The sequence below is a fragment of the Nannobrachium achirus genome (genome assembly GCF_963921795.1).
Source record: "Nannobrachium achirus genome assembly, chromosome: 4".
Taxonomy (NCBI): Eukaryota; Metazoa; Chordata; class Actinopteri; order Myctophiformes; family Myctophidae; genus Nannobrachium; species Nannobrachium achirus.
The window spans coordinates 75,692,536-75,720,407 of NC_137813.1; the positions used below are offsets into that span (position 1 = coordinate 75,692,536).

Genomic DNA, 27,872 nt, shown 5'->3' on the forward strand with positions numbered 1-27,872 from the left:
TATACGGATGATGCAGATGACGTCATTTTGCCGCGAAATCCCGCCCCCTGTCACGGCTAAGTAGAAAACATATAAAGAAAAGGCTTTTGGGGCTGAAATTAACGGAGTGGGGGTTATAAAACTTTAGTGATTTAACAGTTAGGACAATTTTAAGATATGTTTTATAAAAAAAGTTACATAGTATAACTTTAAGTGAATTATAGTCAATCTTGTGAAGAGCTGTCTATGGTTCTTGTCCAGGCTGCGTACACACTGGAGAGTCAGCCTCTACTTATGATTTCATGTCTGTTTTTCTGTTTTTATTGTTTTGTTTGACTGTATTTAGGTCTACTATGGACCCCCTGTGTGTCTGGAATAAAGTTTGAATTGAATTGAATATTCATCTTTTTCTCAGCTGTGCCTAACTGACTTCAATCAATCAATCAATCAATCAATCAATCAGATAATCAATCAATCAATGTGTGTGTGTGTGTGTGTGTGTGTGTGTGTGTGTGTGTGTGTGTGTGTGTGTGCGCGCGCGCGCGCGCGTATGTGTGTGTGTGTGTGTGTTGAAAGAGGGAGAGAGAGAGAGAGAGAGAGAGAGAGAGAGAGAGAGAGAGAGAGAGAGACACACACACACACACACACACACACACACACACACACACACACACACACACACACACACACACACACACACACACACACACACACATGGACACTAGTCTCCCCCTGCTGGCGACGGGCGGAACAACAACAGGCACGCGCGACAACAACAACAGCGATCCCATTGGAGGAGAGGAGACAGATCGGATGCGTGTACGGCGCCAGTACGCGCTCCCCTCACGCTCCGCACGCACGCTCCCCTCCTCCTGCTGCTTCTTCTTCTCCTCCTCTCATCATCAGATCATTACATTACTACACACACATACACACACACACACACACACGAAGGAGAAAAAAAAGGTAGAAAAAAAGGAAGATGGCGATGTCGGTGTTTCCCGGCGTGCGGCTCCTGTCCATCGGGGACGCGAACGGAGACATCCAGCGCCACTCGGAGCAGCAGCCGCTACGGCTGGAGGTTAAAACCACGCAGGACGCCGCTCTGCTCAACCTCTCCAACGGTGAGTGAGGAGGAAAGCGGGCTTGATCGCGATCGGCCCCCCGCTACTGGCTGGCTGGGGGCTCAGCAGCAGCAGCAGCAAAAAAACAAGAAAAAAAAACAAGCTAATATTAGCTTGCTTTGCTCAGTAAATAGCAGATCTACAAGCTCACCGCGCGTCAAAACGTGACGCGCGGTGAGCTTGCAGATCTGCTATTTACATATACTGCGATTTACTGACTGCGCGCAACGCGACCCAAGTGTGAATGAGGCTTTTGGACATGAGCTTTAGCTTCTGAATGCTAAGTTAACGTGTGTGAATGCGTGGTTTGTGCCACCACATGGTCCAACACCATTACACTGTCTGTATTCGTGTTCACTATTACGTTGTTTATGGTTGTATTTGTGCGTATTGATAGGATATTCCGTCAATAACGGGGTTCTATTTACTGTCCAGTGGTTTCTATTCACTCTGCTGCCGCTTTATCCGGTCTAGAGCCCGCCCTACTGTATCCGGTCACTTCCCACGCACACACAAGTATGACTACGGAGCCGTTTCCGTATCCGCCCCAGACCGGATGCGCAGCCTTCGCACAAGCAAACGGAATCACCACCCAGTCTCATGTTAACGCTAGCTTTAGCCCGAAGCTAACGCTCTCTCTCGGTTAGCTTTAGCTTGTTTAGAGATGCTAACGCTAGAGATGGGATTTATGGCTCTTTGAAGTGAGCCGGATATCTGGGATCCGTTCCTTTCAAAGAGCCGTTCAAAAGACTCATTCTAGTTACTGGTTACTTTGTAGATTTTGATTAGATTTACAAATAACTTCAATCCTATGTACAACCCTATGTACATTTTTATTTCGGACTTACATAGCCTAGGTGCATACCTGCCATTTGAAAATTGCCGATCTACAAGCTCACAATGCGTCCCAACGTGACGCATTGTGAGCTTGTAGATCGGCTATTTCATTTTTTTTACATTTTATTCTTTGGAAACCCTTTGAATCAGGACATTCTGCACAATGAGTACTTTCTACTATTAATACTTTATTTACATTTTGATATCAATAGGCTTTTGTACTTCTACTCAAGTGCATTAACATTCCAAACTTCTACTTGTGGCAGAGCATTTCCACATTGCAGTATCGATACTTTTACTTAGGTAAAGAACTCGACTACTTTTCCCTACCACTGTTCATTTAGAAAGGAACGGCTCCCTGCTGTGAACCGGATCCCATCGTTCATTTCAAAGAGCCGTTCAAAAGACTCGGTTCGTTCGCGAACGTCCCACCTCTAGCTAACGCTTTGTAACGGAGCGAAGCCGTCAAAGGTAGCTTGAGTGTTAGCATTAGCAGTTAGCCTGCTGGTAACGTGGCTTGACGAGCCGTTGATGCGACACAATAAAGAAGTGGCGTTGCTTTGCCCTTTAAACATAAAAAAGGTCCCCGGCTCGTGTTAAGCCGTGCTTCTGTACGTTTAGCCGCTTTTTAATGGCTCTGTTTGTGTTGTGTCTGACTCTGACTGTGTTGCACAAGCAGCCTTTTAGCTTGTTTTATTAGCCGCAGCAACTCGTTTGTTTTGTTGTGGAACCCGGAGCTGCAGCTTTTGCTTGAGAGCGCTACTCCGGGTTTGTTACGCCGCCATTGGTTACCTTATCGAATTTCGTGACCGCTCTAAAGAGGCAACACAAAAAAAGACTAATTTCGGCACTCGGTGAATGACAGCATTTGTTATTTTATTTATTTTTTCTCTCATTTAGAGTCGGGTCTGTTTTGAATGTCACGGTCGAGCTGTTAATGCTGAAATGGCAAAGCGAATGCCCTCCGGCGTCGCAGGAGTCGATAGGTCGCCGGTCTCGGTGTCAATTTCTCGCTTTGCCCTCACTGCGGTCCCGGCAGGCTGTAATCACATCCCGCTCAGTGTCGCACACATTAAAGTAAAAGTTCTCGGGACGTGTTGCGTTTCAGTAAACAAGCCTCGCTGGGATTCTAAAGCCAGTGAGTGAGAGTGGGTCAGTGTTAGTTAAAGTAAAGCATCCATTCATCTTTGTTCTCATCGGAACAATGGCCAAGCCCCCCCCCCCCGCCACCGACCCTCCTTTGTTGTGATGCCCCGTTGAAGATGTGCTGGGGGGCTTCTGGAGCAGGGGTCCTCCAGCTTTTACTTTTCAAGGGACTCCAGTTTGATGTGCATCACACCACAAATTCCCGTAACTCTGTGAGCCATTTGAACATTCCCAGCATTACAGAACTGTAAGGGGTCCATTTGATTCCACTTATACACTCTCAGAGTGACACAAGTTCCGAATTATCAGTCATTAACTGTGGACCCCCTGGAACCCCCCTCGAGGACCCCTGGAGGTTCTCGGACTCACTTTGAGAGCCACTGTTAAGGCCTGTCCATAATATCTCCGAAACCAAACCTTTCGCCGAAAGGTACGGTTCAACTACACAATGACCTCACAATGACGCCACTCGTCATCGACACCCACAGCCGCAACACCAGGGAGCGCAAACAATGATATAACACAAACCCATAAGACAAATATGGGTACATTCTCCTTCTACAACACTGCCACCCAGGTGTGGAATTCCTTGACCACCTCCCTTAAAACATGTTGCTCGCTGGCATCCTTCAAAACTGCCCTGAAAACTCACCTTTCAGGAGGCCAGAGAAGGAGGTAATTATCACTTCTCCCATAGACAGGTGAGAAGTGAGCACCCTTTACCTTAGCCCCACCACCTTGTTTCCCCTATTGTGTACATAGTACCCTATCGTGTACACTGCGATATTATTGAATGTTTTCTTTGCTTGCTATTTATTATGTCCATGAATTAAATACAGAGGGTCCAACGTAAAAAAGACCGTAAAAGGTCTTATTTGGGATGTTCCTTTTAGGCAGGGTGTTTAACGGTACTTGTACTGTAATACATTTCAATTGCATTTTCATCGAATAAAATAATCATTCAAATCAATCATTCGCTGCCGCAATTTCTGAAAAGCATTAACTCGAATTAAGAGTGTGGAAAGCTGCAGTGGGGATATCTTTTGAAAATGTTTTGAAATAATAATAATTAGGCCTGTCCTCTAAAAGTCGACGAATCGACGCGTCGTTTTAAGCCCCGGGAATCGACGCCAATTGTTTGAGTCGAAGCGAAAATATATATATTTTTTATATCACCAGTTAGCCTACTACTGCCAGTACTGCGGTGCACTGCTGGACTGGTGTGGTGCCATGTACTTCCTATGAGAAGTAGCAATTGGCGAACAGTTATCTATTGTCTCGCACCAGCGTCGGGTTGAAAGTGAGACGGAACGGCCAGAACGGTTCAGACCGCCGCTTCGTTAAAACATTCGGAGTCGGGACAGTGTTCCGTTAAGAGGAGGAAGCACGCTGTCAAAATCCCATATTAAATAACCTGCCACAGCACAAACGCACGTCCACGAAGTAGTAAACAATCTTCTAAAGTCAAATTAACATACACAAGTGTAGGCTACAAGTTACATTTTCTAATTAAAGTGCTTCTGAATTGTTCCAGTGTTGTAATCCATGATGAATGATTGTGTTTCGCTGTGTTTGCGTCCATGACATGTCCACACTGCTGGCTCAAGCGGGAGCTGTGCCTCCACCTGTTTATGATCCGTTTCTGAAATGAATCCGTTCTCGACACTGACTCATTACTCTGTCAGTGCTCTGTGTCCCGCGACTGCGGACTGGATCCCATCGTTCATTTAAAAGAGCCGTTCAAGAGAGCGGAATCGTTCGCGAATGTCTCATCTATACTGCATGCTGCCGAGAGACGGGGCAGAGTTGAAACAGCGGAGATGTTTTATTTGTTTTAACGGTGTGTTATAACTCTATGGTTGTACACTGCTATGCAGATAACATTTGTGATCGCGCACCGATATCACCGAAAACACTGTGTATTCAATTCATCTCTTAATGTATTATTGTATTATGTTGACGTGGTTTAAAGCAACACTTTTTTTTTTTTTTTACACAAAGTAGACTATAAAACGATTCGTCGACGCGTCGGATTAACCCCCGCGACTCGAATCGACTTCAGAAATCCTGAGTCGAGGACAGCCCTAATAATAATACAAAAATAAGGGACTCGTAAAAATGTGTCCGCAACCCACAAATGTTTTTTGACCAAGTGCTTGGGAACCAGTGTTGTAGATTATCTATTTTTGACAAATGTTGACGAGGTTTCTTTCATGGCACACAATTTTCTCAAGTGCAGGTCCGCGGCCAGATACATATCAATCTGGGGGTTTTGACGTGAAAATGTTTTGAGAACCACTGATCTAGGAAGGCCTTTAGCAGGTAATCTATTCAATGTCTTGGATTATCATCAGAATGTGAGGAAGAAAAAGCGAAGATGGCGTCGTAATAGCATGTAAATCCTTCCGTCCCTCACATCTCGTCCTTCATTAGTTCCTTGGCTCGCACTTAACCACTTTTACCCTAAGATTGAGGAAAAAGCTGATCTGCAAGTTCACAGCGCATTGCAATGCAACACGTGAGCTTGTAGGTCAGCCGTTTTCGCCACTTGGCTCGGTTAAATGTCATTTGAAAGCAAAGCCAGTTCCTTATAAGGGGTTGCACAGCTGTATCGCCTGTTGCTGGCCCTGTAACGGATTGTTCTGTATCGTTTTGTTGTCCTAGACTTATTAGACGGCTGTATTTCTCTGCTGTCACAGCACTATTTCCGTAGGTCTTTAGTCGCTCTTGCAATAAGGTCGAGGGTTCTCCGTCCAGCACTTTTCTTCCAAGATGTCTTGGAAACGACTGGCTGGATTGCTGTGGAATTTGTAGGACTGGGCGTTACGACTTCAAATCAATTTGATGCCACTGTTGTATCAAACATTTGCCTTGATTAAGCTTGATGATCGATTAACTAAATATGTTAGAATTGATACATCTTTGCCAGTTATTAGGATACTAGTGCTGCAGTACTTTTATTTATAAAAATTCAATGACTATATTCATCATAATACATTTAATACCCAGGCTACTATTCCTGTACAAAAGTGAACACGGTGCTCATTTTGTGAGGTTTTAATTATGGGCTATACAGTATTCATGCCATAAATACATTTGTTATTGTGTCTGACCAATAGGCATTTTTTGTGTCCGATACGATAACCGATTCGAGTGAGGGGACAGTCACTGATAACCGATATATGTATGCATAATGAAAACGGGCCTTTTTCTGTGTGGATTGTGCAAAGATTTGGCCCCAATATGATTGGCGTGTATCAAAACAACAACCGCTTCCAGCAGTGGAAGCTTGTGATTGGCTGAACCGGAGGTAGGGAGCGCTCCGTTGTGTTCGCCTGGACCGCGCAGAGGTGCTGAGAGTTATATGTTTCATAACATAACACAAGAAATAATCATAACACATTATAAACATTCTTTATTTATAAGGTCAAGTATTCTACTTAATAATTGGGACTCACAAGAACCATGGTTAGTTAAAAGACCTTATAGTTATAATGTCATGATTGTTGTTATAGCTAGATCAGATTGTGTTTATAATATAACGCCGGCGAGCCGCCGTCATCTCCACCGAAAACAAGCGTTCCCCCCTTGTTCCATTGTTGGAACCGGGATGTTGTTTTGATACACGCATATGATTATGCCGGTACAGTGCCATTAGTACTACAGACAGCTGCTTTCTTAAACCAATGTCTTTATTAAAGACATAACTTATTTTTGTACTCATCAGTCAAGGTGTCTGAGAAAAATAGTGACACAGAGACATGTATATAGTATGTCCAACTGCCTGTTTGAGTGTGTGGGATAATGATTGTGAGCAGTGTGAGGACAAGCCAGGCTTGTTACAAGCCTTCATCACACTTGCTGATATTTGAATAAATATATTTATTTCTATCGGGGAGACATTTCACTGATATGACCAAATAAAGACATATCGGTGTCCGATATATCGGTCTGACACTAATTTGTTACATACAGTTCGAAAATAAAACATAACAAAGCATGAGACAATTGTTACAATGCATACAGGTGAAAACAATTGTGTGCATGTTTCCTGTGTGTGTGTGTGGGTGAGAGGTACAAGGAGGCTGATGGCAAGATGCAACCTGTGTCTGAAACATTGTATTCGGGTGCATGCTGTGTCTGCAAGCACACACCGTACTTCTCTAGGGCTGTAGCTAATGAGGATTTTCTTAAACATTATTCCCTCAAGATGTTTTGGATACTTTCCGTAGCCATCAGAAGCACATAATTTGTTATAATTGGTATCCTTAATGTATCAACAAATTGCTGCAAAAATAAATTCTAATATATTTGACTAAGTTGATATTCAGATATTGATAACTTATCCCTAGAAAAATAAAAAATAAAATACGTTCCGCAAGTGAGTCACAATGTGACACCCTGAGCTTGCCTCAATGATGAATGAAATAATAATTTCCCCGTAAACTCTTACCTCTCTTACCCCCAATGGTTACTGGCACCAAACGCAGCGCTGTGAGCTTTTAAATCTGCTTATTTTGGAGCGCTACATTGCAGACAGAAAAGTGTAAATCAGGCAGTATAGTACGCTGTCCATGGTGCTGAATGGTGCTTATCGTTGCTGTCAGGAAGAAACCTCATATCTCCATATTTCAAAAAGTAACACAAATAGCCGATTTACAAGTGCGGAGATCTGCTATTTTCTTTTATAGTGCTTAAGTGTGTTTAAAAAGAAAAGTGTTTGAACCAGTGAACATTATTAACACGGTCTTGTGACTAAATGACTATATTGGATGCATTCTAACACGGGTTCTTTTCTTGTTTACGTTCTCTGAAAAGTAACCGTTTTGGACATATAAGGTTTCCACCCGACAGCGACTTTAAGAGAAAAGATGACTTATTGATTTTCACATGGTTTCAGTTCCATGCCGTTATGTATTTACTAGATGGTTGTTGGTATTAATGTCTTGGAGAATTGTAGTTGAAGACCTTGCTTAGGCTCTGTTCAGTCACACTGCAGGCACACCCAACTTGTTTCTCAAATCCGTAGGACTGACTGTACGCAAAGTAGCCGAAAGTAGCCGATCTACAAGCTCACACCAGCAAGCGGCAACATAGTGTGACACTGACAAAGTATTAACCCGGCTTAGGTGTGTTAAGTGTCCAGACTTGAAATCTCAAAATGACAATTGAATCCTATTTCAAACCATCGAGGAATGTGGTCTGACTCACGGAAGTCCCACATTTCCATTAGTTTTTTGTTGTTGTTCAGTCTTGATAAAATCTGAACTGATTCCAATGTCGTTCGGGCAAATACATATATTTTGAATGCTAATGTGAACATAGCCTTTAACCCATTTAGGCCTGAACACATTATGACGCAATATTTTATGCTTTAACTATTGAAAAATAGCAGATATACAAGCTCACAGCTGCGAGCTTGTAGATCTGCTATTTTTGAAAAATCGTGAAAATTAGATTTTTAGACCCGATTACATAAGTGTCTTTTGAATCCTTCTAAGATGTTTTGAAAAACCGATGTTTGTATGTCAGCAATCTGGCCAGCCATCGTCAAAGAAAAGGTCCTTTTCACTTAAATGGAGCTCAGTTAGTCTGTTCTTGAGAGACTACCATGTCAGTGGTTCTCAAACCTTTTCATGTGAAGGACCCCCAAAATGATATTTATTTGGCCACGGACCCGCATCTCAAAATATTTAGTTCCAGGGACCACCCAGAAGCAAAATTTGAGTTACAAACGTTCGCTTTGAAAATACATATATTCAAAGATTGGCACACATTTTCACGACTTTTTCAAAAATAGCAGATCTACAAGCTCGCAGCGCGGCACTCGGTGCCGCGCTGTGAGCTTGTATATCTGCTATTTTTCACTGGTTAAAGCATTCAATAATTTTAGGCCTAAATGGGTTAATGTTGATGCTGTTATTCATGTGCCACTGTTTGTATCGTGGCTATTTATATTTACAAGGCTTCCTTACCATTGGTTGTCTGGTAGGGCCGTTCAAAATGAAAAATAACACAAGAAAATGAGATTAACACTTTGAAAAAACACGTAGGTTCGATCCATTCTAACCCATCGGATCTCAAATTTATATCTATTAATTAACATGACTGAAGTCCTTCTTTCTCTGTTATGCGTAGTGTGTTGGTGCTGAGAAGTGCTCTCTCTCGCGTGATAAGGCGAATAATTCATACTAATACATTATTTACTCTATAGTGTCATTTTAAGAAGCTTATGTACTGTAATGGTTTAGATGCAAGCACATACTTGCCCGTAGGACAGAGCATTGTGCTGAGCCTGTGGTGAAAGCATGGAACAATTACCTGTCCTTGATCTAGGGCATTCACCAAATATTCGAATATTCCAATATCAAAGTCAATATTCAACGTTGTTCACCGAAGTCGAATATTCGCTTATTTTACTGTTTTTTATAGTTTTCTCTTTAAAAAATCTATAGTTTGTAAAGCTTGGCTAGGAAGAATGAGTTGTCAATGCCCCTGGTGGATGAATTTGTTAATGCTCTATACCAGGGGTTCTCAAACCTTTTTAGGCTGTGACCCCCAAAATAAACATATTTGAACTGGGGACCCCCACCCTGACAAGCACTTGGAATTTTAGGTATTACGTTTAAAGGGACTCGGTTCAGCAGATAAATATTGTGAAAATAGCCGATCTACATGATCACATAGATTCCATATAGTTTCATCGTTCAACAGCACAATCATCAGTGTATTTTGGATTCATGTCAATTTGTGTTTTCAGATATTTAACCACTTGAACCGTCAACACTTAATAAACTTGACCTTTCGCTCCGTACTTGCTCTCTTTGCCAAAAATAGCCGATCTACAAGCTCACTGCGAGGCGTTGTGAGCTTGTAGATCTGCTATTTTTTGGCTAAAGTTCTCAGAATATGGAAGCTAGGGTTCAAGTGGTTAAAGGAGAAAAAAAGTTTCTATGACTCAAAGATTTGGAGGACCCCCTGTAGTAACTCTATATCCCGGGCCCCCTGTTAAAGACCCCTGATCTATCTAGTAGCATTGCTGACCTTGAATACCCGCAGAGTAGCCGGAAAGAAGGTCGCCTGGGCTGATGTTTTATGCCTATTGATTGATTGATTGATTGATTGATTGAGGTATTTATTAGACGTTTTGGATAGGAAAAGGCATTATTATTATTAAGGTACTATTATATTAGTAATCTTCCTCTTAGTAAAGAGTAGGGATGTCACGATACCAGAATTTTAGTAGTCGATGCCAATACCATTGACATTTCACGATTCTCGATACCATTTCGATACCACGGTAAAAATAAAAAATAAACAATAAATCCCATGTAGTTCAACATACACTCCTTTATTGGAAACATTTCAAATGTACAACACACACAAACACTGTGTGAATAAAAAGAACAAGTGGCATTAGCTTTAAAATACTGTGCATGTAGCAGCCTTACAGTATTAAACAAGGGCTCCGGGATCCCTAGGGGGTCCTCACTCCTCAGTCCTCAGAGTTACTACTGGAGGGCCCCCAAATCTTTGTGTGATAGGATAATTCTTTTAAATTAACTTGAACCCTCTCCCATCCCTATTCTGAGGAGAACTTTAACCAAAATTGACAGTGCTGATCCATGCATAGGTGCTGATCCATGCATAGGAATTCAGTAACTGCTCTATCCAGTTTCCTTGCTTCATATGAGTTTTGGTCATATTTTGTTTTCTTCTGAAAAGCATCTGTTATTGTTGGCTGTGTGATTTGCTGCTGCTGGCTTTGCGCTGGATTGTCCTCCATGTCAAAGTCTTCCTCTGGCAGATACTGTGAAAAGAACATTTCAGTTAGTAGGTGTAGCTTAATGACTACAGCAACAATATGAAAACATCATAGGCTGTGCTAACAGAGACAGACAGACAGAGTGCAAGCAGTAATTTAACTGACATGATGTGGTGATTCTGGTGAACCCCTTTATTGTGAAATTTAAAACTTTTCTATGGCTGAATGATAGCCTATTTTCATGCACAGTTGCGCACACACACACACACACACACACACACACACACACACACACACAGAGAGTGCATTGTGATGAAACCATTTTTAGTGATATTTAAAACTTTTTTAATGACGGAATGACATTGAACGATAGCCTACAATAACCGTGCGGCATGCACACAGACACACACAGGCACGTGCACACATACATCAAATACATCACATGTATTATTTCAGAGTTGTTTAATGTTACGTTGGGCGATTGAGTAAATGAGCTGCCTTGCAACTTTATATAACTTTTTTATGCGGGATAGATGGGGCTGCTCTCCGCGTCCGCGACGAGGCTGTACATATACCTTAACGTTAACGTTACCTTGCCACGCAGCACATTTACTGTGTGGGCTCATCATAGTAACGTTATTAGATATGGGCAACAATAACACGTGAATTCAAACGCTCTCACCTTGAATGCTTTGAACAGGTCTGGGTGCCGGTCTTTGAGGTGTTTCGCCAAGTTGGACGTGTTCCCCCCCTCTGGTCTGGAAACTTTTGCGGCATCTTTTGCATACTGGTTTTTGATGATCAATTATTTGTCGGTGCGCATCAGCCTCGAATCCAAAGTATTTCCATACGCAACTTTTGGCGTTTTTCTTCTCAATTAATTGAGGGGCAGCTGTCGCTGCAGTTGAAGAGGACGCAGCCATGTTGCTTGTTGATGATGTTCTCCTTTGCACGCAGTGTAGTCACGTCATGTTATCGCGTCAGACCCTGTGAGGGTTGCTCCTCGCCTCGGTACCAACGGTACTTCGGTACTACCGTACTTGTAGAAAAGTCAGTACCGTACCGTACCGTCACATTTGGCATCGAGTTGGTACCGAAAGTATCGGTTCTGGTGACAAGCCTAGTAAAGAGGAAGATGAGACACCAGACCCAACCACACAGATGAGTTTAAGGCCTCTATCAAAGCAAACCTGGGCTTCCATAATACATCAGCAGTACCACAGGCTGATCAGCTTCATGCCACGCCCCATCGATGAAGACATTTGTTTCCAAAGTATTCCAGACCAAGTACATTGTGCATAAATTAATTAACACAACCTTTCAGAAGTTTGACATTTCTGTTTTATAAATCCTTCTTTTGAGTGGTCGTGTGTAATATTCTAATATTTTGAGATTTTTTTGATTTTCATGAGCTGTATGCCATAAAAATCTAAATATAAACAAAAAAGGTTTTGAATAATTCAAGTTTAAAAATGTATATTATACAATATTACAGAAGAAAATAAACTTTCACACAATATTCAAATTTTTTGAGATTGATCTGTAATGCCTCCCCCTGGCCAGCCTGCGGGGCGCCTGATGGAGGGGAAAGGAACTGGTTGGAATAACGTGTTCCTTCCATGTCCAACCGGGGAAGCTCCCCCCCCCCTGTTAGGTGATAAGATGTGGTGTGCTCACGCCTCATGCACTGAAGGAAGCATGAGCTCAGTTCGGGGCCCTCCCCAGGTGGGCAGAGGGAGAGCAGAGCCCAGGATTACAGCTTAGGCAATTGGCACCGGGTGAAAAATGGTTTACAAAATCGTGGGGTAAAAATAATAATAATAATTTTATTTTGATTATTGGTAATATTTGTGTTTTTACGTTTTAGTCGTATCATATAGGCCTATCTGTGTTTTCAGGAGAGGAGACATGCGTGTTAAGCCCTTTGCACACAGGCGCGTTTATCCGCACGGATAAAACGGACAATTTCATTTTTTTAAAAGAAAACAATTATTCTCTATGACCTCATGCACACCGGCTCCGAATTAGCCGTGCGACGAGTGGCTGCCGCCGTGCGTTTTTTTTCTCGATCGAACCCAGTTTGATTTGTGCGTCTTGTCGCATGCGGTAAAAAACTCATCACTCCTTTTATGACTCCTTTTTGGATCCGCAGCGCCGATTCCGCACAGCCTTGCACACCAAATCCAATGCGTTTTATTCATGCCGCAAACGGAAAAAACGCAACTGTCCTGTGTGCAAAGGGCTTAAAAGTGTTTTTTGTGTGTGTGTTTTCAGGAGAGGAGACATGCGTGTTTAAGTGTTCGGTGTCGCGGGACACGGAGTGCAGCCGTGTGGGGAAACAGTCCTTCATCATCACACTGGGATGCAACAGTGTCCTGCTCCAGTTCTCCTCCCCCGCAGGTACCCACGCACGCACACACACACACACATTTCTATGGCAGAACGTGTCGCAACGCGTTGTGAGCGACGCGTTGTGAGCGACGCGTTGTGAGCTTGTAGATCGGCTATTTCCACTATCAATGTTCTTTTTTTAAGTGTAAAGTTATGAAATATGTCAGTCTTTTCTTTTCCTACCACTTTTTGTGGTCACATGTTCAGACACTGGATTCTGATTGGCTTAAACCAGTGGTAAATCAGTCAACAACCTTGAGTTGGCTCATGGACCCTGCCCACTGTTGTGTTGCAGTTGTAACATAGCAAGTTACAACTGTGTTTTCTTTCATTTATATGGTAGAAGTGGTAGAAATGCAATTTACCATTCGAGGGTCGGGCTACAAGCCTTCGCCGCGTGCCACAACCCTGAAACAGTGGTAAATCAGCCAACAACCCACTCCCTCCCATGGTAAATGGCTTACGTATATTTAGGTTATGCGTCATATCTGTCATGTCCAACTTCAAAGCCTACAAGCCAAACAGAAATGTAATTGTCAATGATGGAAACACAATTAATAGTCGGAGGCCTTAAGGATATCTCGTGCGAATCAGTCTAAAAGCGCGAAATATTGCACAGATGTAGCTCAGGGCATGCTCTAATGATTTAGCTAGGGCGCCCGAGTCGGCGACCTTCGGGGTCGCCACAGCGGCCAAATCAAGTTGGGTTCCCATTGACTTTCTATACAGGAGGAAAATAGCCAGAAAAACATTTTCTTTCTGGGTATTTAAGTAGGATCTGAGGGGTCTAACTAGGGGTTTGTCATCATGCTGAATCCATTGCAAGCATTTGTTTTGCACAAAAAAGATTCCTTGGGCTATAAATGGCCTCCGAAAACGATGCATGTATGGGTGAGCATTCATGTTAGTCGGAGGCCTTAGGTTTTTTTTTCTCGTGCTAATCAGTCTAAAAGCGACAAATTCTGCACAGATGTAGCCCAGGGCATGCTCTAATGATTTAGCTAGGGCGCCCGAGTCGGCGACCTTCGGGGTCGCCACAGCTCCAGAAAATACCCAAAAAACTGACTCATCACTTTTCATCACTAAACCATTGTTTTCTGAGGCCATTTGCAGCCCAAGGAATGTTTTTTGTGCAAAACAAATGCTTGCAATGGATTCAGCATCATTACAAACCCCTAGTTAGACCCCTCTCATCCAACTTAAATACCCAGAAAAAAAGTGTTTTTCTGGATATTTTCCTCCTGTATAGAAAGTCGTTGGGAGCCCAACTTGATTTGGCCGCTGTGGCGACCCTGAAGGTCGCCAACTCGGGCGCCCTAGCTAAATCATTAGAGCATACCCTGGGCTACATCTGTGCAACATTTCGCGCTTTTAGACTAATTAGCGCGAGATTACCATGTCGTCTCCCTTAGGCCTCCGACTATAAATCATTAATCGCAATTACTTGAGTGACAATTAATCGTCATGTAAAATGTCATAATCGTGGCAGCCCTGTGTGCATGTATGTGTGCGTTGCAGACTTCTCTTCGTTCTATAACCTGTTGAAGAACTGTCGCGGTCACAGCAGTGAACAGTCGGTCTTCAGTGAGAGGACGGAGGAGTCGTCAGCGGTGCAGTACTTTCAGGTGAGAGCCCATGATTCTTAGCAACCCTCAATTGATTCCAGTGGTTCTCAACCTGTGGGTTGGGACCACCCAGGGGGGTCCTCAAATTATTTTGGGGGTTCCCCAGATGATTAGCTTACACAACTCCTCTAAGTTATATTAATGACATAGTTCAATATTGAAAATGGGTGGTCTTCCCCTTTAATGTAAAACATTGTGACATTGTGTTCTCACTCAACTGTAAACAAACCAACATAAAGTTTAAGTGTATAGAGGGTTTATGCACATTTCTAAAGTGACATTTTGAGGACTTTATAATACCTCTAAAATGACAAATTACATTTTGGTCTAACTGTCAAATATTAGAGGCAAAAATGTTGAAAATAGCAGATTCTGAGGTCTGGAAACTGCTGCCTTTCTCTTCATGGGAAGTAAGCATGCAGGAATAGAAAGCCATTGTTCAATAACACAATAACATAAAGTTTGAATCTTGCTTGAAATAACCATTGATGATGTAATCAGTAGGCACATTTTCAAACCATTATTATGGATGAAGTACGTGGCAGCCCACAAGTGCTTCCCTAAGTAAAATGAGGTGTGTGTGCGTGAGCTATGGGAAATCATGCAGGTGGATTACATCAAGATTAATATGTATTCATAAGGGCCTATCTATGTCATCATGGAACTTGTCATAAGACTAGACAAAAACTGTTTTTCTTAAAATAAATGGCATCCAATGTCATCATTATGACATTATGCTTTGAAAGTGGGAAGCCCTTTATTTATCATTTCAACACATCGTTAATGGGTTGATGTCTGACCTTGCCTACTCGTCTCTTTTCTCCTACAGTTTTATGGCTACCTCTCCCAGCAGCAAAACATGATGCAGGACTATGTTAGGACCGGAACCTACCAGCGAGCTATCCTCCAAAACCACAACGACTTCAAAGACAAGGTAATGTTTTTAAACCCTCCTATCGCAGCACACTGGCTTCACCTAGCGTTGGGATCCTTTAGGATTGCAACGATTCCGGTTCCTAACAGATTCCCTCTGAACGGTTTCCGGTGGTTAAGAACATTAACCGCTTCTCTTCGGTGAATCCAACGGGTCGTTCCAAATGGACCAAAGTCTTTCCAAATGGAACCAAACATGTCAATTGAAGCAGGAGGTCTCATCACAATTAAAAGGTCCTACTGTAACGCATAATGAATGCATGTCTATTGAAGCATATTAACTTTTTTGTTGCCATGATTTTTTCTCTTCAATGTCCCTTGATGCCATGGTCTCCATAGACTTCCATGTAATTTATAGTGCACGGATCGTGCACGCCCATGCCTAGATGATGCACCACGTGTGTAGATGCTGTTCACAGCTTTCAAACAAAAAAATCCGCTTGGAAATCCGTTCAGGCATTCATGATTTATCAGCCATTATGTTTTCTTCAGATGTAAACAAACATGGCTGCCATGTTTGAAAGAATGGGTTGGTATGGGGGTTAAACATGCAATTTCGCGATCGCGATCATGCCTAACACATTTCTGGAGGTCCAAAAAACATTTTTGATTTTTTTTTTTTTGAAATTTTCTTTTTTTCTTTTTCTTCAAAAACGGCCCAAACTCGGGAAACTCGGGGTTGGCACAGCGGTGGTACCAATACAAACTCGGGAAACTCGGGGTTGGCACCATATGTGTTAAAACCATCATAGGGCATTCACAAATAGTGATTTTTAGTATTCAAATTATTCGACCTCAAAGTATTTGAAACATTGTGAACATTGTGAAAATAGCAGATCTGTAGATCTGCTATTTTCACAATATCTATCTGCGGAACAGAGTCACATTAAATGTAATACCTACAATTCCAAATGCTTGTCAGGGTGGGGGTCCCCAGTTCAAATATGTTTATTTTGGGGTCACGGCCTAAAAAGGTTTGAGAACCCCTGGTATAGAGCATTAACAAATTCATTGACAACTCATTCTTATGACTTCCTATCTAGCCAAGCTTTATAAACTAAATATGTTTTAAAGCGAAAACAATAACAATAATAATAAAAAAAAAGCGAATATTCGACTTCGGGTGAACAACGTCAAATAGTGACTTTGATATTCGAATACTTGGTGAATGTCCTAATAACTCATAATGCACGTATGTCTGAAGCAGGAGATCCGCCACGATTAAAACTCTTAAAAGTCTTAAGTCAAAATGCATTGATGTCTGTTGAAGCAGTATGTCTCTCCCCTATCAATGAGCACGTCACACCATTTAGACCGGGTATTAGTGGTGCGCGGGCCAACCCGGTGCCCCCACCCACCCACCCCGGTGCCCCCACCCGCCCGCCAACCCGCCCGCAAGCGGGTGGGTGGGTGGGTGGGTCAAGGTTTCAGACCTTTTCAGGCGGGCGGCGGGCGGGCGGGTTATCACCACTCTCACGTGTAAAAAATAAATAAGAATAATCACCTGTTCTTATTTGCCTTTTATTCTTATGTAGGCCTATAAGAATAAGAATACAACGTTTGAATACGAGCACGAGCGAGCGAGTTTTAAAATGCGCCAGAGAGGAGCAAGGTTTCTTCTCCGCTCCTTGGTGCGAGGATTTCACTTATGTCTCTGTCATCCACACCGTTTATAGCTAAATACTTTGTGTCGGTTAAGTTATATAACCAGTCAGTCAACGGATACGATTTGAAACACAACTTTCGCAAGTGAGACGGATTTTTTGACCAACCACGCTTAACTCGAGTCGTCCCATCTCTCCAATCTGGTGATTAATCAATAACCAACAGGATTTAATATTGTCCGTCTTTTGCTGTCTGTTTAAAGTGCAAGGCGCTGTATAAATATGATTGACATAAAACCACCATTCATACCCCAACGATGCCCAGCGATTTAGAGAGAATGAACGTCTTTGAATGAATAGGCTAAACCCCAATTTGAACAACACGTTTGTTTATTTAGCCCATGACAATATTGTGCTACTGTAAACGTTTCTGTAAAGTGACTTTGGGTACTTAGAAGAGGCGTATTAGTCAGGTTTGTTATGTTAAGAAATGTATGTTTGTCGGATTTCTTTGAAGATTTGTAAAACTATACATTTTTGGAATCTTCAGAGCATGGAGAATCCAAAAATCAATGTTCCCATTTGCACAGACACCTGCAAAGCCGCCATTTTGGACATTCAAAATGGCTGACATAAAATACATAATTTGTGCTATTTTGGCTTCTAGACAACTTAGAAACTTAATTAAACATGCCAATCCTATGTTTTCTGGGTCAAGGAATAGAAGGAGTTGGGTGTAAAATGTTCCGGACCCCCACCCCCTTTCTGGGGGTTATCTATTTTGGGACCTCCCAGAACAGTACACCAGCCAGTTAATGTCCAATTTTCATAATATTAGAGTTGTTTCATAGGTTTTAAAACATCCTGAGTTCATTTATTACACTTTTAAAGCAGCCAGAATAACTCTTCTGACTTTTGGTTGGGGTCTTTCTTCACCTGGGACCCCCCCACACAGACTCCTGAGCCTAACTCAGTGATCGCTCTGCTCCAGAACAATGTTAAATTAGATCATAATTGAAGCATAAAAGTTGATGTAGCTGGGCTCTGAAAACAAAAAGGAGTAGTAGCAAATACCAGGGGTCTTCTGCGGGGGGTCCGGGACCCCTGGGGGGTCCTCAGAGTTACTACAGGAGGGGACCCGCCAAATCTTGATGGGATTTGAAACTTTGAATATTTTTATGTAACATTTGATGGTTTTCGTATTCTCAGTATTATTTATAACATTTTTGTGTTGGACAGTTATGGTTGACAGGTGTTACTGCAGGGATTGCAATAATTAAGGTATTGCAATGTATTACTTTAGGCGCGCAGACTAACGTGTCCCTTTATTGCACTGCACTCACACTGACAACACAACACACCTCTGTGTTATCGTCACCCCAAAACCTGCACCCTATCCTCTTAAAGAGCTCATGGTCAATTATGCCCAAAGAGATTAACTACAATACATGTCCTCCCTAATAGTGTTGACATTGTCTTTGTTTGTATTGTTTAAGCAGCTGCACCGTCCCTTGCAATCTGCTTTGCAGCCACATTTGAAGCGAAGGATCTCAATATCTTACGCCTTACCTGAGTGTCCTTTTAGTTGACCTTGTATCAGTGAACTGTCATGAAACTGTACTTTTTCCTATGCAAAACCTCTAATAAATACTTCAATCAAATCAATAAATAAAAAAGCCTTTGATGCAGGGAGGGCAAGACACCTGACTGGAACATACCCTCCACTCTCTGAATTCCATCTATTTTCTTCATTTGATGGAAGCTCAGGGGAATTTGTCAAGTATGACAAAGTAGGCATCATAATATGATACCTTCATCAAGGGACATGATTTTGAGAAGTGCACACACAGGAAGAGGCTGATACCCTGATTCCTCATCAAGTCCTTGCCTCTGCTGCTTATGGTGCTTTGTGAGACATATGTGTTTGGTCACCCGACACTGATGTCCTCCTGCCTACCGGCTCTTCATCAGAAGAGCCGGTAGGCTCAAAACGTTACCACAAGTAAACGTAATGTTTGGGAGCATAAATTGGTGTGCAGACTTTTATTGTTCTATTTGTATGCACTGCTTTAGTCTAGCACCTAGCCAACATTGGCTTTAGATGTGCGTGCCTTCTGGCTGCATTGCAGTCACTTTGTCATCTCCTGCTGTTACTTCTCTGATATTTGTCAACTGTCAAAGCCAAGGTACAAAAAAATGTAAATAGATATATTTGAGCGAGTTCAAGTTATTGAATGTCACAAATGTCAAGGGTTCCTTGGGCTACACAATTCGTCATGGGTCAACGCCTACTTGAAGCCTGACAATGATGACAAAGCCATTAACCACTTAGCAAAGGTTCCATTTCTCCTGAGCTTATTAATCAACATTGCAGTCATTGGCGCATGTTGCATGCCGTGTTTACAGTTCTAAAGGTCCAACAACCAACTCGTGCTGCACTGCTACCACATATCCTCCGTGCCAACTGTCACAAATGTCACAATGCGGTATAAATCATACCTGACAAATTTCCCTGAGCTTCCACCAATCAAAGAAAATAGATGGAATGCAGAGAGTGGAGGGTATGTTCCAGTCATGTGTCTTTCCCTCCCGGCTCCAAAGGCAGTCCTTGAGCTCATCAAATGTGGCTGCAAAGCAGCCTTTCACTCTATGCTATGTGGAGATTGTCAACACTATTAGGTTGGACATAGAAGATGACGATGATAAAGATGAATAGATCCTGCATGTCTGAGATTACTGTATTGTAGTGAATCTCTTTGGGCATAATTGACCATGGGCTCTTTAAGAGGATAGGGTGCGGGTTTTGGGGTGACGATAACACAGAGGTGTGTGTGTGTGTGTGTGTGTGTGTGTGTGTGTGTGTGTGTGTGTGTGTGTGTGTGTGTGTGTGTGTGTGTGTGTGTGTGTGTGTGTGTGTGTGTGTGTGTGTGTGTGTGTGTGTGTGTGTGTGTGTGTGTGTGTGTGTGTGTGTGTGTGTGTGTGTGTGTGTGTGTGTGTGTTGTTGTCAGAAGAAGTTGCAATACCTTAATTATTCCCTGCAGTAACACCTGTCAACCATAACTGTCCAACACAAAAATGATATAAATAATACTGAGAATACTAATAAACCATCAAAGTACAATACATAAACCCAGGATACATAAAAACATTCAAAGTTTCAAATCCCTTCAAGATTTGGTGGCCCCTGTAGTAACTCTGAGGACCCCCTAGGGGTCCCGGCCCCCCCGCGGAAGACCCCTGGTATTTGCTACTACTACTTTTTGTTTTCAGAGCCCAGCTACAACTTTTGTGCTTCAATTATGATCTAATTTAACATTGTTCTGGAGCAGAGTGATTACTGAGATAGGCTCAGGGGTCTGTCTGGGGGTCCCAGGTGAGGAAAGACCCCAACCAAAAGTCAGAAGGGTTATTCTGGCTGCTTTAAAAGTGTGATAAATGAACTCAGGATGTTTTAAAACCTACAAAACAACTCTAATATTATGAAAACAGGACATTAACTGGCTGGCGTACTGTTCTGGGAGGTCCCAAAATAGATAACCCCCAGAAAGGGGGTGGGGGGCCGGAACATTTTACACCCATAATGTACTCATTCGATTCCTTGACCCAGAAAACATAGGATTGGCATGTTTAATTAAGTTTCTAGGTTGTCTAGAAGCCAAGATAGCACAAATCATGTATTTTATGTCGGCCATTTTTAATGTCCAAAATGGCGGCTTTGCAGGTGTCTGTGCAAATGGGAACATTGATTTTTGGATTCCCCATGCTCTGAAGATTCCAAAAATGTATAGTTTTACAAATCTTCAAAAAAATCCAACAAAAATACATAACCAACCTGACTATATATAAAGATGAGCTATTGTGGAGATGATATACCATCTTTTTTTTAAATGCGGGTTGCGGGGCGGGCGGATTCAAAATGCCTTGATGTCTGTTGAAGCAGTCTGTCTCTCCGCTATCAATGAGCACTTCACTCATTGTCAGTGCATGTGTGTGTGTGTGCAGGTCATACTGGATGTGGGCTGTGGCTCTGGTATCCTGTCCTTCTTTGCTGCCCAGGCCGGCGCCAGGAAGGTTTACGCGGTGGAAGCCAGCACCATGGCTCAGCATGCTGAGGTACACTGCTTTTAACCCATTAACCCAGTGTTTCTCAACCACTGTGCCTGGGGTGCCCCTGAGAAGGGTCAAGTGTGCCCCTTGAAACTGCTTGAAAGCCAGTATTGATTTATCATTTTAAAAATGATTTAAACTAGCCGAACAGCCGATCTACAAGCACACAACGGCATGTGCTTGTAGATCTGCTGTTTTCACTACTGTTGTGTGACAGTCTTGTATGATGAAGCAGGGCTTTACTTTGCGAAGAAATGTACACATTTGAAACTTGGAGATACAAGGTGTCTTCCCGACAGTGACGATATTTACACCCCCGTATTATGTCGGTGTGCCCATGGATTCTTGGGACGTCACATGAAAAGTGTGCCCATGCAGAAAAAAGGCTGAGAAACACTGCATTAACCCACCTAAAAAAACATATGTTTCTTCATCCGTGGTTCTCAACCTGTGGGTTGAGCATGTAGATCTGCTATTTTCACAATATAATCGTGTTATAAAAAATGTAATGCCTCAACTCTTAGTGCTTGTCAGGGTGGGGGGCGGGGTCCTCAGTTAAAATACAATTGTTTTTAGGGGGCACGGTGGCGCAGTGGTTAGCGCTTCGCCTCACAGCTAGAAGGTCCTGGGTTCGATTCCCGCCGGGGGACGCTGTGGGTGCTGGGGGCGTGTTCCTCCCTTCGCGTCATCAGCGCCCACACCCTAGGTGGGGTTGGCGATAGGGCCTTTCTGTGTGGAGTTTGCATGTTATGTTTGCATCCTAGGGTAGATACCCTCACAAAAACATGCAGTAATCCTGGTCTCTATAATGCCTCCCCCTGGCCAGCCGGGGCGCTTGATGGAGGGGAAAGGAACTGGTTGGAATAACGTGTTCCTTCCATGCGCTACGTCCATCCCAGGGAAATCCCCACTGTCAGGTGAAAAGAAACAACTTGGACTACTCATGCATAGAAGGAAGCATGAGGTTTGTCTGTTGTCTCCCTAGGCGCGGCAGAGGGAGAGCAGAGCCCAGGATTACATAGACCAGTGTTTCTCAATCTTTTTTGGCTTGAGTTCCTCCTTTCCCTGATTTCTGAATCCAAGTACCCCCTTTACCCTGCAACAACATTTTGCTTATACAACTGTGATTAAAATATAAATAAATAGTGGTATATGATGCTATTTCAAGAATAAAATCACAAATAAGGAATGGAGTGAAAGAGTTTCAAACGGTTTTCATGTCAATAACTTCAATACATTCAAACAACTTTAAAACTCACCTGCCTCTGATCATGTAATTTGGTTTAGCAACTCAGGCTCATATCAAGTTTCTCCATTTGTCATCATTAAACATAACAGAACATGTTTTCCCCCTCCTAATTCAATTGTAGTCAATTATTTAACTATGAACAATGTTAGCATGATTTATACTTCTAATTTTCTTTTTTGGGGGGCAATTTCTGAGTACTCCCTGCAGTACCTCTGCGCTGACATAGGCAATTGGCACTGGGTGAAAATGGGTTAAAAAATCGTGGGATAAAGATTATTAAAAAAGAAAAGAAAAAAATACAATTATTTTGGGGGTCGCAGCCTGACAAGGTTGAGAACCACTGGCCTAAATGCAACGCTGCCCCCTGCAGGTGCTGGTGAACAGCAACCGGCTGGGAGAGCGGGTGGTGGTCATCCCAGGAAAGGTGGAGGAGGTGACGCTGCCGGAGCAGGTGGACATCATCATCTCGGAGCCCATGGGCTACATGCTGTTCAACGAGAGGATGCTGGAGAGCTACCTGCACGCCAAGAAGTTCCTCAAACCCAACGGTAAGACACAATTATTACACCATACTATAATCTAGGGCATTCACCAATAGTGATTTTTAGTATTCGAATAGTCGAAAATTCGACGGGACTGGCCAAACTGTCAAATATTAAAGGACACTTACGTTTTTTTACAACAAGGGTTCATATTTTAGATTGTAATTAAAGAATATAAAAGTATAAAATGATTTCATGTACTAATTTCTATTGTTTTAGAGATTCTTATTTCAGTGGTTGGGGGCATGCGCACAAGTGGCTAAATATGTCATTTTACACAGAATAAGTCCATTCCCAAGATACAACGCAACCTTTCATGGTTGGATGTGACTTATGGGGGCTAGAAGTGTTACTGTAAATAGCAATAAAGAAACTGCTGGCTTATTGTGTCTAAAAAGACATATTTAGCCACTTGTACGCATGCCCCCATGTGTACGCATGCCCCACATTTTAGCACGGTAAACGCGATAAAACAATAGAACGAAGCAAATGAAAACGTTTCAACACTCACGTTTTCTTTTCTCTAATTACAATCTAAAATATGAACCCTTGTTGTAAAAAAACAAAGTTGTCCTTTAAGTAAGCAAGAGGCGAACATTGTGAAAATAGCAGATCTACATGCTCACAACGCCTCGCGTTGCGAGGCGTTGTGAGCATGTAGATCGGCTATTTTCACAATATTTATCTGCGGAACCGAGTCACATTAAATGTAATACCTACAATTCCAAGTGCATGTCAGGGTGGGGGTCCCCAGTTCAAATATGTTTATTTTGTGGGTCACGGCCTAAAAAGGTTCGAGAACCCCTGGTATAGAGCATTAACAAATTCATCCACCAGGGGCATTGACAACTCATTCTTATGACTTCCTATCTAGCCAAGTTTTATAAACGATATATTTTTTAAAGAAAAAACAATAAAACCATAAACATAAGCAAATATTCGACTTCGGTGAACAACGTCGAATAGTGACTTTGATATTCGAATATTCGAATATTTGGTGAATGCCCTAGTCTAATCGCAATTATTTGACATAATCGTGATTATTTTTCATAATTGTCATTATTGTTTCCATGTTGAAAAAGTTCATATATTTAAAAAAAAAAAACATTTTTTTTTCTAAAAGCCAAACAGAAATGTAATTGTCAACGACAAAAACACAATTAAATCTTTAATCGCAATTATTTGAGTGACAATTAATTGTTGTGTATAATGTCATAATCGTGACAGCCCTAGCTGTCACAAACAATAGGACATTTTACACAACAGTTAATTAAGAAGCCCCCACATGCGCTGTGCAGTCAGATATCTCGCGCTACCCACACGGTTGGCTGTGTTGCTCTTTGCACAAATGAAGAATTCTTGCAAAAGCTGTAAAGGTGAATAATTTCCACCAAAATAAAACGCCAATATGTGTTGTTTGGTATGTGAAGCAGTGCTGGAAGAGTTGCATGTGTTGGTGATGGTAGCATGTGGTGATGATACGTGTGCATCTGTTGCCCAGGTAAAATGTTCCCCACGATCGGTGACGTCCACCTGGCGCCATTCACAGACGAGCAGCTTTATATGGAGCAGTTCACCAAGGCCAACTTCTGGTGAGAGAGAGAGTGTGTGTGTGTGTGTGTGTGTCCTTAATAGGGCTGTCACAATTATTACATAATCGTCTAATCGTGATTTTCTTTTAAATAATCGTGATTATTTTTCATAATCGTCATAATCGTTTACATATTGAAAAATGTTCATATATAAAAAAAAAAAAAGCACTATCAGTGTTCTTTTTTTAAGTATAAAGTTGTCAAATATGTCAGTAATTTCTTTGTATATATCAGGTTATGTGTCATATCTACCATGTAGACTTAAAAACCAAAAAGCCAAACAGAAATTTAATTGTCAACCACAAAAACACAATTAAATCGTTAATCGCAATTATTTGAGTGACAAATAATCGTCATGTAAAATGTCATAATCGTGACAGCCCTAGTCCTTAACCTAGTGTTTCTCAAGCTTTTTTCTGCATGGGCACACTTTTCATGTCCCAAGAATCCATGGGCACACCAACATAATACAGGGGGGGGGGGGGGGAAATATCGTCTCTGTCGGGAAGAAACCTTGTATCTCCAATTTTCAAATATGTACGTTTCTTCGCAAAGTAAAGCCCTGCTTCATCATACAAGGCTGTCGCACAACAGTAGCGAAAACAGCAGATCTACAAGATTGGCAGTTTTCACTAGTTTAAATCATTTTTAATATGATAAATACAATACTGGCTTTCAAGCAGTTTCAAGGGGCACACTTGACCCTTCTCAGGGGCACACCAAAGGTCCCCAGGCACAGTGGTTGAGAAACACTGCCTTAACCCATTAAGAGCTGCATCCATGTCACTCTAGATTTGAACCACTTAATTATTAAAAAAAATAGCAGATATACAAGCTCACACTGCAAGCCTGTAGATCTGCTATTTTTGAAAAATCGTGAACATTTGTGTCTTTGAATATTTTGACACGATTCTATAATTGTCCTCTAAATCCTAAGGTTTTTGAAAAACGCATGTTTCTATGTCAGTGGTTCTCAAACCTTTTCATGTCAAGGACCTCTAAAATGATATGTAATTGTCCACCGACCCCATCTCGAAATAGTAGGCCTATGTATCAGTGACCCACCAGAAGCAAATATTTGAGTTACAAATGTTCACTTTAACAATATATGTATATTCAAAGATTTACAAAGATTACAAAGTCTAAAATAGCAGATCTACAAGCTCACGTGTCCACGTTGTGAGCTTGTAACTAGTTCTTAAACATTTTATGGAAATCCTTGGATTTTTCTTTTATTTCTTAATACAAATCACTGAAAAGAATCGATAAATTTGTTTTATTTTTTGGAAGTGTGTGTGTGTGTGTGTGTGTGTGTGTGTGTGTGTGTGTGTGTGTGTGTGTGTGTGTGTGTGTGTGTGTGTGTGTGTGTGTGTGTGTGTGTGTGTGTGTGTGTGTGTGTGTGTGTGTGTGTGTGTGTGTGTGTGTGTGTGTGTGTCGATTTGGGCAAACATTATGGTGGACATAACATGGATTGTTTCGTGTTTATGACAAACAACACACCATGAACACATCAATTCTTTCGACCGCAACTCTCTACTGTGTGTGAGCGGAGCCCTGTTCAGTGTTTTGAACTACTGCCCACTCCCGTTACATTTCTGACCAAAAAACTGCCACAAAATTGCAATCAAGCATGTTTTTCAAATAAAGCGTATAAGTTGCTTAAGCAGCCTACTCTAACGCCATACTACCTCATTGCGACCGTTAGGGAGCAGTTTACTATGAAAACCTCCACCGGCCGTCCGTCCGTCCGTCCGTCACGTTTTGTGACCATCAACAAACGTCACACCTTTGTTGATGTTTAAATCGAAGAGTCTTGGTCAAATACTTCTGTTGGTTTCTGCACTGATCATTTATACAATTCAGCTGTGTTTGCTCGTGTCATCATGATGAGGTCATAAATCAGCCATGCCCAAATATAGATTTTACGGGTTTACATGCTTACTCAGTTATTCGTTATGTGAAAGTCCTATGACGTCTATGATATCTGACATCATCATACATACATTCCCTTTTATGCCCATAAATGGAGATCCCCTCTGTAGAACCAGCCACTGACATCACTGTAATGTCAGGGGAACCAAATCCCTTTTATGCCCATATATGGAGATCCCTGTGATGCCAGGGGAACCAAATCCCTTTTATGCCCATATATGGAGATATGGAGATCCCCGTGTTGCCAGGGTAACCAAATCCATTTTATGCCCATATATGGAGATCCCTGTGATGCCAGGGGAACCAAATCCCTTTTACGCCCATATATGGAGATCCCTTATGTCATCAATATTAAGCCCATATCTGTGAATATCTTTTGACACGCTGCTGCGCCACACTCAGCACCCCTAAAAACCAGTACTTGGGATTTGTTGATGTAAATGTTCACATAGAGTGTAATAATTGGTAAAACAAACTTTTGGCCTATTTGTGGAGATAAGCGACCAACGGTCGCTTATCTCCCGATTAGGGAGTCTTACTGGTTTCCATAATCACCTACCCTTATGCATTTATAGACCTCATTGCTAACAGTACGGATACCTGGAGGATGCTTTTTTCTAGTTTGTATAATTGATAAGACCTGTGAAGTAAAGAAGAAGCCCAATTTCTTTCCAATGTGCTTGCCCTTTGTTTTTCTATAGTTCAATCATCTTAACCTGCTTGCTGCTAAGCATTACAATCTTCAAAGTCTTCCATTGCCAGAATCTTTAGATTCCTACCTTTTAATGTGCACAATGTGCACGGGTCATGCACGGATAATGCACGGATGATGCACCACACGTGTGCACGCCATTCACAGCTTTCTAAAAAAGAATTTGCTTGGAAATCTGTTCAAGCATTCAAAAGATATAGACTATAGTGTTTTCTTCAAATGTAAACAAACATGGCTACCATGGGAGCTGCCATGGGCTGTTCATGGCAGAGTCAAACATGCATTTCGCGATCATGCCGATTATTATTATTTTTTTTTTAAACGGCCAACTCGG

The 27,872-nt window shown here is 42.0% G+C and overlaps 1 protein-coding gene across 3 annotated transcripts in view; it reads left to right on the top strand.

The window, feature by feature from the left end:
* Positions 1–943: 943 nt before the first annotated feature.
* Positions 944–27,872, top strand: part of carm1 (coactivator-associated arginine methyltransferase 1) — a 49,427-nt gene continuing 22,498 nt past the window's right edge. For all 3 annotated transcript variants that reach the window (XM_080723618.1, XM_080723620.1, XM_080723619.1), the window contains exons 1-7: positions 944–1,103; positions 13,126–13,251; positions 14,761–14,867; positions 15,697–15,801; positions 21,407–21,517; positions 23,131–23,308; positions 24,804–24,894. In XM_080723618.1, the coding sequence (XP_080579744.1) occupies positions 962–1,103; positions 13,126–13,251; positions 14,761–14,867; positions 15,697–15,801; positions 21,407–21,517; positions 23,131–23,308; positions 24,804–24,894 (860 nt within the window). In that variant the 5' untranslated portion in view covers positions 944–961. The remainder of the gene's footprint in view (positions 1,104–13,125; positions 13,252–14,760; positions 14,868–15,696; positions 15,802–21,406; positions 21,518–23,130; positions 23,309–24,803; positions 24,895–27,872) is intronic.